The sequence below is a fragment of the Solanum dulcamara genome, chromosome 9 (genome assembly GCF_947179165.1).
Source record: "Solanum dulcamara chromosome 9, daSolDulc1.2, whole genome shotgun sequence".
In the NCBI taxonomy this organism is placed as follows: Eukaryota; Viridiplantae; Streptophyta; class Magnoliopsida; order Solanales; family Solanaceae; genus Solanum; species Solanum dulcamara.
The window spans coordinates 41365928-41377313 of record NC_077245.1 but is presented as its reverse complement, the minus strand read 5'-3'; the positions used below and the strand labels follow the sequence as shown (position 1 = coordinate 41377313).

General features: G+C 38.7%; 1 protein-coding gene and 1 pseudogene across 1 annotated transcript; one reads left to right on the top strand and one right to left on the bottom strand.

Moving 5' to 3' along the window:
* The first annotated feature begins 340 nt into the window (after window positions 1-340).
* On the top strand, window positions 341-1774 carry LOC129903658 (uncharacterized). Its single transcript, XM_055979205.1, has 3 exons — window positions 341-439; window positions 764-910; window positions 1082-1774. The coding sequence occupies exons 1-3, from the start codon at window positions 341-343 to the stop codon at window positions 1772-1774; spliced, it is 939 nt and encodes a 312-aa protein (XP_055835180.1).
* A 7306-nt stretch (window positions 1775-9080) lies between these two features.
* Window positions 9081-9202, bottom strand: LOC129904799 (5S ribosomal RNA; annotated as a pseudogene).
* Window positions 9203-11386: the final 2184 nt, after the last annotated feature.

The following is an 11386-nucleotide window of genomic DNA, read 5'->3' as shown; positions in this document are numbered from 1 at the left end:
TCTCCAGTATATTTTTAAACAGAAAGACTTGAATTTACGGCAGAGGAGATGGCTGGAGTTCTTAAAAGACTATGATGTTGATATTCTATATCATCCAGGAAAGGCCAACGTCGTAGCAGATGCACTCAGCCGTAAGTCCTTGGGTAGCTTGATAAATGTTCCTGCAGAAAAGAAGGAAATAGTTCGTGAAATTGGTCAATTGGCCAGTCTTGGAGTTCGGTTGGCTGAATCGGGAGATAATGGGATTTTAGTTCGAGATGTTGCTGAATCTTCCATTATAGAAGATATAAAGTGACGTCAATATGAAGACCCTATTTTGGCACAGTATCGAGATACAGGTATGGACAAAGAGAAGACCCCTTTTGGTATTACATCTGATGGAGTATTATTATACAGGGATAGGTTATGTGTACCTGATGTTGCTGGGCTACGGCAACAGGTTATGGGTGAGGCACATCATGCTCGATATTCTATTCATCCGGGTACAACAAAAATGTACCATGACCTTAGATGTTTATTCTGGTGGGATGGTATGAAAAGAGATGTTGCTGAGTTCGTGGCCCAATGTCCAAACTATCAGCAGGTCAAAATTGAACACCAGAAACTAGGTGGTTTATTGCAGGAGATGGAAATTCCAACGTGGAAGTGGGAGATGATTAATATGGATTTTATTACAGGTTTACCTCGCACTCCACGGAAGTATGATTCGATATGGGTTATTGTTGATAGGTTGACTAAGTCAGCCCATTTCCTTCCGACTCAGATCACATATTCAGCTGAGGATTATGCCAGGTTATATATTAAGGAAATAGTAAAGCTCCACGGAGTTCCTGTGTCTATTATCACTGACAGAGGTGCCCAGTTTACAACAAACTTCTGGAGATCTTTTCAGGCGGGATTAGGGACCCAGGTGAGCCTTAGTACAGCATTCCATCCTCAGTCTGACGGGCAAGCTGAGCGCACTATTCAGACGCTGGAAGATATGTTGTGGGCCTGTGTTATTGATTTCAGGGGTAGCTGGGATGACCATCTACCACTTGTTGAATTTGCTTATAATAATAGTTATCACTCTAGTATTCAGATGGCTCCGTATGAGGCACTGTATGGCAGAAAATGCAGGTCACCTATAGGCTGGTTCGATGTGGGTGAAACTAAGTTAATTGGCCCAGATTTAATTCAGCAGGCAGTTGAGAAAGTGAAGCTTATTCAGGAACGATTATTGGCAGCTCAAAGTCGACAAAAAGCATATGCTGACAACCGGCGTCGACCTTTAGAGTTCCAAGTGGATGACTGGGTGTTCTTGAAGGTGTCACCTATGAAGGGCGTCATGAGATTCGGCAGAAAAGGGAAACTTAGTCCGAGATACATCGGGCCTTATCAGATTGTCCGTAAAGTAGGCAAGGTTGCCTATGAATTGGACCTACCAGCTGATTTAGAAGCAGTACATCCGGTGTTCCATGTGTCTATGCTTCGTAAATTCGTTGGTGATCCTTCCAGAGTATTTCCTGTAGAGGACATTCAGGTGACCGAGGAGCTATCCTATGAGGAACAACCGGTGGCTATTTTAGATCGTCAGGTAAGGAGGTTACGCACCAAAGATGTGTCATCTGTAAAAGTATTGTGGCGCACCAGCAACCGAGAAGAAATGACTTGGGAGGCGGAGGAAGGAATGAAGAAAAAGTATCCTCAGTTGTTTTCTGCATCCACAGGTAACTTAAGTTCCTTATTACCTATATTGGAAATAATAAATTATGTGAAACAGCTGTATTTATAAACCTATAAGATCAATTTAACATTCGAGGACGAATGTTCAAAAAGGGGGGAAGAATGTTATAACCCGTACTTTGCACCTAAGGACATGTTGGGGATACTTGTAACAAGTCAAGGGTAAGACTATGCTTGGTCTTGTTATATACAAGTTTTTATTGATTAAGTTGGGAGGTGGAATTATTGGAAAAGTTAAAGGGCAAAATTGGAATTTCACATGTGGAAATACCATAAAAGGTTAGGGGTAAAATTGGAATTTCACATGTGGAAATACCATAAAAGGTTAGGGGTATACTTGGAATTTTACATATGGAAATACTATAAAAGGTTAAGGGCAAAGGTGAAATTTCAACTTGGAAATATTAGAAAAGGTGAGGGGCAAAATGGTAATTTCACATGGAAGCCTCTTAGTCATAAAATCCTAGAGATTTCTAGACAATTTGAGAGACTTAGAGACAAGAACACTTAAGGAAAAAAAAAACTAGAGAAAATCGGCCAAGAGAGAGGTAAATCAACCCTCCAAATTTCATCCCCAAAAATTATAATTTTCTAGTATTCCTACTAACTCAAGGGTGCTCTACAACATGGTGTAGTTGTTTTGGAAGTTTGGAGACTTGTTTCATTGATTTGGAAGTGAAGAAGTTAGAACAAAAAGGTAAGAATTCATTCATTTTATTAAGTTATGAAGGTTTGTGTATGTTGTGGTATGTTGAGGTGTATGGAATTTATGAAAATATGGAAGTTTTCATGGTAATATGATGCCATGTATACATGTTCTTATATGAGTAAGAATTATGTAATTTTTGTGTAGTATTTTTGTGTAGTATTTGGATGGTGGTTATGTTAATTATTTGATGTTGAAAATGAAAGTTGGATGAGATTAATTGAAGTTGGAAATAAGAGTTAAGTGATGAGATGGAAAAAATTAAGGTTTCATAGCTTGTTAGTTGTTGTTGTAATTTTTGGAATATAAGGAAACTTAAATGGTGTAGTTGGTATTAAACTAGTTTGTAGGAATTATATAATTTGAGTGTGATATTATAAGAAGATGGAGGTAAATTATTAAAAGTATGGATTGTTGTTGTTGGTTGTGAAGTTGAAGAAAGAAAATGAATTTTAATATTTTTATTGTATTTATGGAATTTTTAAGTGAAGTATGGAGTTGATAAAAATTGGATAGCTTACTTGGAATATTTTTACTTATGTTGGAATGAGTTGAAATTAATTATGGATATGGGATATTCATATTTATTTGGAAATGCAAAGTTTGGTTGAAAGTTGTTGCACTAATTGGAAAATTACACCAATTTATATTATGGTGTGTTTAAATTGATTATTGATGAAATTGGTGTTGTTGTTGGCTTGGTTGTTGATATTGTGGCCGAGTTGTAATCTCGGGGTTGCTATATATATAGGGGAGATGCTGCCAAAATTTTTGTAGACAAGTATTGGAAAATTGAATTCTTAAAGTCTTATGAATAGTAATTGGTAAATGTGACCAATTGTAGATTTTGGAGGAAACGGGAATTGAATTTGGACAACCGTAAAACGTCAAAAAGGTATGTAAAGCTTTACATTTTCTTCTCTTGGCATGTCCTAGATGTAATAGGATTGAATACGAAACTCGGAGATCACTCTACTCTTCAGAATCGACGTTCGAAAATTTCCCCTTTCTATTCAATGGAATTGAATTAGGTAATTATGAATAGTTTTGGAAAAATTGTCTAAACTTCTAGATTTTGCACAAATAAATTCCGAATACCTTAAAACTCTTCTAAATAATGTTATGAAGTCTAACGCACGTGATTTGTATACGCCACCGCATTTGTCCGAGGTGGGCCCCACTATTCCGGATTTTTCTTCGTTATTCCGTTTGAATTACGGTAGGTAGAATTTAAAAGAAACTCTTTGCTATGCTTCCTAATATTATATGAATAATTATACCGTTAATTTCCATAATATATTTAGAAGTACAGAGAATATTCGGAAAGTACTATTTTTACATAGACTATTGTGATATTGGAAGTACTTGTACTGCTATTATTATTCAAATTTCCTTTCATGATTTGTTATCGAAATTATGCCATCGAGTCTGTATAAATGTTTTGTAATTTAATTGCATTTAGTTTCTCACTACTCCACTCGTGGATGCCTCAATGCTTCCTTCACTGAGCCTGGGCCAGGATATGTTTTCGTGCGTAATTCTCTACATTATTCGTCGTGTCCCGACGTGAGGGGACAGGTATGACATGTACCATGGGGTGGTAAATATTATGCCACGGAGTTATGCTGTGCCATGTACATATATGTTTGTGATATGATATGATATGATTTGATATGGCCATCTGATATGATATGATTTGTTACGGAGATATTCCCTACTCTGGTGTTATGCTGTGCCGTGGTGCCGATGATGGGAGGGCAACCACACTTTGTTCACCGAGTCCCTAATGGGGCCGGATATGGCATATGTCTGTACATATATGATTTGAGATTTTGATAAGCATTTTGAAATTCTAAACATTGATTTCATGTTTTGCACATACTATTCAGATTATGATTTTATATATTATCGTGCATGCTTTACATATTCAGTACATTTTTCGTACTGACCCCCTTTCTTCGGGGGCTGCGTTACATGCCCGCAGGTACCGACGTTCGTTGTGCTGAGCCGCCTGTTTAGGACATCTGCTGTGTTATTGACAGTGCTCCTTTGTTCGGAGCTTGTATTTTGGTACTGACTCTATCTCTGTATATTTGTATAGATTGGTCAGGGGTACGACGGGGCCCTGTCCCGTCTTATGACTATGCTATCATCTGTAGAGGTCTGTAGACAGAGTTATGTTGTGGGTTTTGGATATATGGTTTGGATTTTTGTGTGTTTTGTGACAGCCTTTCAACTCTCGTGCGTATATTTACTTTTATAATATATTTAGCAATTTCTACTAATCACTATATTTGTTTATTAAAAAAAAAAAAAACTAATTTGGGATAAGGGTACGTTTAGGTGCCCAACTCGGGCACCAGTCGCGGCCTACGGGGTTGGATCGTGACAAAAGTGTTACAGTATACACGAGTGGAGTAGTGAGTAATTATATGCAATTTAAATCATTATCACAGACTCGACAATATAAGAGGATTTAGACATCGTCTAAGGACCTGAATAGTAGTGTAGTCATCTCGAGTGCTCTCTAAATGCTATTAGGGGCTATATCAATTAGCATCTTGGGGACCCTAGACATGTATTAAAGTAATTCTAACCGCTTAAGGACTCATGAGCACTTGTTTTCATATAGTCCTTACACTAGGAGAGCCCGTATATTCTTTAATTCCTTAGCATATAGAAGGTTCAAGGAAAGTATTTCAACTATTATAAAAGTTTTATATCCAAAAGTGAATAAGAGACACTTAGTAATGGAATCACCTCCATAATCTTACCATCTTTTACTTATATCTAGGACATGCCAAAAAAGAGAAAGGATAGGCTTTACATATCTCTTAAGGATCGCTCCTAACCACATTTACCTCGTCGTCCTTTGAACCTATTTAACAGGAAAGTAAATACGAATATCAACACTCGACTTTCTAGCATCTTAAGTTACCTTCGAGTATCTATAGAACTCACTCCCTCGCTCGCCTTTCTCGACTAGTCCCTTAATTTGTTACGGAGTTAACAGAAATCAAGCAGTACCTCCCCTATAACTTGCCCTATCCAAACTTCCAATTACACCCTCAATTACTACAACCAACCAACAACAACAATCAGTAACTTATATACAAATAAAACATGGCAATATTACACAATACAACTGTCACGACCCAACTCCGTAGGCTATGACTGGTGCCTGATTTGGGCGCCCAGACGTACCTGTAGCCCCATTGAGTATGTTATCAGAATCAACAAATGAGGAAATAAAAAGAGATTGCTAAAGGGCGCACGAAAATAGGTGTAGCATACAAAGGCCGTTAAAGCCGTCACTGAACACAAGCCCAAAACATATATACATAAACCACATCACAAGTCTACAAACCTCTACAGAATGATAGCCTAGTCATATGATGGGACAGGGCCCCATCATACCCTTAACCAACATGTACAAATATACAACAGAAAAGTTATTACCAAAATAAGGCTCCATATAAAGAAGCACTTCCAACCAATAGGGTGGATGTCCTAGGCAAGCGGATCAGCAAACTGAGTGTTTGTACCTGTAGGCATGAAATGCTGCTCCCCAAAGAAAGGGGGTCAATACGGAAAATATACCGAGTATGTAAAGCATGGATTGTAATAAGTAAAGTCATTACCAGAGCAAAATGTGCAAAAATGAGCAAAGTATCAAGAAATATGAAAATGCTTATCATAAACACAGATAAGGTATGCAGAAAAATATGGCAATATTCGACCCCATTATGGGACTCGGTGAACAAATCATGGTCGCCGCCCCGTCAACGGTGCCACAACACATCATAACTCCAGAGTAGGAAATATCTCCATAATAGATTATATCATATTAGATGGTCATATTAGATCATATCATATAATATGTGTACATGGCACATCATAACTTCACAAATCCCATGTACAGGCTGTACCTTCCCCCTCACGTCGGGGCATGGCGAACAATGCAGAGAAGTACGCATGATAACAAATCCTGACCCGGGCTTAGTGAAAGAAGCATTGAGGCATCCACGAGTGGAGTAGTGAGAAACTAAATACAATATAAAATACAAAACCTTTCCAGAGACTCGATAGCATAACTCCGATGACAAGTCATATAAGAGAAATTGAGCGATAATCATAGTACATGCCTTTCAGATGTTACGATGGTCTATGTCAAAATAGTCTTTCTGAAATTGTTTCCATATTTTAAAATATATTATGGGCTTAATGGAATAATTAAAATAACAGTCATTTAATATTTGGAAGCGTAGCAAAAAGTTTCTTTGAATTCTACTCAACATAAGTCAAATGGAATAATTAAAATGAGCTATTGTTCAAAATCAAGACAAGAGTCCATATCAAGTACCTTTTGAAAGTCACTATGGATTACATTAAAATAGAAGTTCTGGAATTATATACTCGTATCAAAGCATAATAAAATATCTTTTGGGAAGTCAAGAAATTGGCCATCCTAGTGGCTCTAGAAATAGAAACTTCCTTGGAACCATAAAAAAAGTCATATATTTGTTTCATAAAAACCATGTAAAAAGAAAGATTAGATTTTCATACTTATGTCAAAACATGCCAAGAGAAAGAATAAGATTTAAATACTTATGCCAAAAACATGCCAAAAGAAGGAAATGTTAGCTTTATATACCTCTTACGAATTACTCTTAACACATTCGCCTCGTCATCTCTTGAATCTATTTAATATGAAATCAATACAAGCATCAACAACCCTCGACTTTCCATCATCTTAAGTTACATACGAGTATTCATAGAACTCATCTCCCCGCTCGCCTTCTCAACTAGTTCCTTAGTTAGTTAAAGAGTTAACGGAAATCGAGCAGCATCTCTCCTATAACACGCCCTCTCCGAATTTCTAATTAGATACCTAATCACTACAGCCAACCAAAAACAATAACCTGTAGCTCATATACAACTGAAACATGGCAACATTACACAACATAAGCTCCAAACAACTAGCTGAAAATTATGATACCAAAATAGGGTTTCTAGTCTTTATTTCGCAAAACCTTTAGTTTTACAAAATGAGCGGTTGTGTGGATGCAACCAGAAGCAACCACACCCCTTTTAGAATACATTTAATCCCCGCAACACACCCCCACACACCTGCAACAGCACACCACAAGCATAACACTTTACTTCGATGACAATTCAACTATAATGACTCTAATTTAGATTGTCTTCAACGTCAAGCATTTTTATGAAATTTTCATATTTCCAGCCACCTATAGGGTATGTAACACACTCCATAACAACACCATAAAGTCTAAATTGAAAGGAGAAACCTTACCTTACCCAAAATTGGCCAAAACTGCCAAATTGTGACTCGAAACTTCTCTAGACGTACTGAAATTGAGCGGACTATTTATATCACTTCCTTACTGTCCTGAATTGAAATTTTATGTTATCAAATGCCATTATATAACCGTGGGACACTTTAAATAATTAATTCACGAAAATAAAGTCGGAGGCTCACCTCAAGGTGGCCAAACCTGTAGCCCTCATTTCTTGCCCCTAGCATTTTTCTCTTAAACTTTCTCCTATCTTTTCCAAGTGTAGGGATGAATACATGGTTCCATAGGCATCATAAAATACATATATACACCTCCACGTTGTTGAGGAACACCGTAGATAATTAATTTACGGAGAAAAATTGGAACTTACCTTGAAATCTCCAAACTGTGGCTGCCTTCTTTTTCCTCTCTACATTTCTTTCTTTTCTTTCTCTTTGGCTGAAGTTCTGGCTGACAACTAAAGTACTTAGTCACAATATATACATATATAGGTTGGCTTAGGAGGTGACACATGTCATCCCCATAGGGTGACATATGTCCAACCCTTATTGGACCAACGTAACCATGCAACCACTTAGGGGTTGCCACATATCCTTAGTGGGGCCCACCCCCAAGTAGGTGGGTCACCTACTTGACCCCAAGAAGGTGCCATGTGTCACCCTCCTAGGCTGTCACATGGCGCCTTCTCTTTCTGCCATATGTCGCCCCCTCTCGCTGCCATGTGTCACTCCCATATGATGTCGTATGTACCTCTCACGTGCTGACATGTGTCAAGTAGGTGCATCACTTGCTTACTTCTTCTTCGTGGGTTCGTAATCTCATCTTACTTAAAGAGCCTATGTATTCCTTGCTACTTAAGCTTGACGGGTACTCAAGTAGCTTAGTATGTAAAATATCCCAAGTAATAGCTTCCACAAGTAAGTCGAGTCCTATGACTCACTACTTAACCTCCAACTTCTTCCGAATTCTTATAGCCCTAGTTTCAATCTTCTCTCTTATAGAGTATCTCCTTCTCCTTTCTTTAGGATTATTTTATAGCTTTATAGATTATCCGAATCACATGACGACTTCTAAGAAACTTAAGAGCCTTCCCAGAAACTTAAGAAGCTTAAGAAGCATTCCAAGGTACCAAAGTACGGGGTGTAACATCCTTCCCCCCTTTAGAACATTCGTCCTCGAATGTGAATCAAAACCTTTCTCCAGATTTTATACCGACTATATAGAGAGTTCCTCTTTCCCATTGCCATAATATATACCTTTATCGAGCAATCAATATCAGAGTTCCAAAGGTTAGGATTACTTGTAGACGTAGGAAATAGGTACGGATACTTGTGTTTCATTTCCTCTTTCACTTTCCAGAGGGTCATCCATCCTAGTACTATTCTCGCCCAAGCACGCTTAACTTTGGAGTTCTGATGGGATCCGGTGCGTTAGTGCTGGTATGATCGCATCCATCCCTTATGGTATATCATTTGAACTTTAAGCGTTCCCATTTACATATGATAGTGTCAGTTGATTTTCTCTTACGCTTACACTTCTCTTGTCCACTTCCCTCCTTTTAGGGTGTACCCATGTCATCCTCTATTTATTTCCAACTATTCACACGCAAATGATTCTATTCCAACATATTTAACATGTTGTACCATGTTTACACCTTCTGTTAGATCATCCATACTTTAGGTTACCCCTATAAGAAACCCTAGCACAACCATAGGGTGCTTAGTATTCTCGATAGATAGTATATAATTTAGTCCGAGTACTGGTACTCAAGTCATACAACTTAATATAGGAGTTTAGTCGAAGCCATATTTCATTCGCCCCAATCTTATCAATTATCAATGGAGTAATATATTATAATGTAAAGCCTAAATCTATCAGTACATATACAGTCTGGGAAAAGGCCAACAATGTACCTGTGATCACGTCTGGAGATGCCTCCTGATTCTGCCGGGTGGCCAAAGCATAAGTGTGGTTTGAAGGACCGCTAGAACTAGAGACCCCGCCACAGTCCCTACCGCGGCCTGCCAGTGTAGATGCACCCTACCCCATGGGGCTCATAGCTATTGAAAAAGACGATGACCCAGCAGCTGATCCGGTAGGCCGAGTTGCACCGCCCAAACTACCCTTATACAGACAATCTCTCATCGTATGGACTTAACGGCCACAAGAGGGTGGGGTGTAACATCCTTCCCCCTTTAGAATATTTTTCCCCGAATGTTAAACAAAACTTCCCTTAAGACTTTATACAGATTGTAGGGAGATTCCTTTCTATTGCGATACATACATTTTCATCTAAGTAATTAATATACGAGTTTTAGGAGTTGGGGTTACCTGTATATATAGGGAATAGGTATGTATACTTGTGTTTCATGTCCTCTTCAGCTTCCCAGGTCATTTCTTATGCTTTTGATGTCATCATAATACTTTGACGGAAGCTACGTCCTTAGTTTGCAAGGTTTTACTCCGACGATCCAGGACGGCGATAGGTTGCTCCTCGTAGCATAACTCCTCTGTGATCCAGTCATTATTCTAGGTAGATCACTAGTACCCTTATGAAGCCTTGATACATGCAAGACTGGGTGTACTGCTTTCTATCTGCTGGTAAATCCAGCTCGCAGGCAACCTTGCTTATTCGCCAAAGGATCTGATAAGGGCCGATATATCTCCGCCTCAGCTTTCCTTCCTTAATAAACCTCATTACTCCCTTCATGGGTGATACTTTCAAGAGCACCCAATCGCCCGCTTGAAATTCCAAAGGTCAACATCGATCGTCTTAGTATGACTTCTGTCGACTCTGGGCTGCTACTAGTTTCTCCCGAATGGGTTCCACTTTATCAATAGCCTATTGCTCATATTCGGGACCATCAATGGACCTTCATCAACCCTAAACCCACCTTTAGTTGCTCTTCACCTTCTACTATACGAAGCTTTCTATGGTGCTATATGGATGCTATTCTAAGCAACTTCAATAAGTGACAGATGATCATTCCAGCTACCTCTGAAGTTAATAATGCAGGCCCGCAACATATTTTCTAGCACTTGTATAGTGCAATCGGCTTGTCCATTAGTCTAAGGGTGAAAGGTTGTGCTAAGATTCACCTAAGTTCCTAATTCCTTCTTGGAATGATCCCCAGAAGTTAGCTGTAGATTGGGCTTCTCTGTCTGAGATCATAGCTGGGGGGGGGGGGATCCCGCAAAGTTTTACTATTTCCTTCTTATATAGTCTCGCATAGTCCTTGACTGAGTATATGGTCCTAACTGGAAGGAAGTGGGCTGATTCCTATCAGCCTATCCACAATAGCCCATATGGAATCATTCTTCCGTAAGGCATAAAGTAAGTTTGTATTAAAGTCCATATTCCGGAATCATCGGCTCCCATGTATTATCTCTCGCTTCCTTTTTAAAGGCTTTAATTGTCATTCTGCTCAGTAGCCCTAAGCTCAATCCTTAGGGTTGGCTATCAAATAACGCTGGGGTCTCCCCATATAATAATTGTACATAGTTCTCTGTGTGCTGTCTCTCATCCACTGGTATAATTCTGAAAAAGATTTGGCATACAAGTTCACCAACTTTTAGCAACCAGCTAGTTTTGATCGTCTTACTCAACCCATTTTATAATTCTCTTAGCCAAACTTGT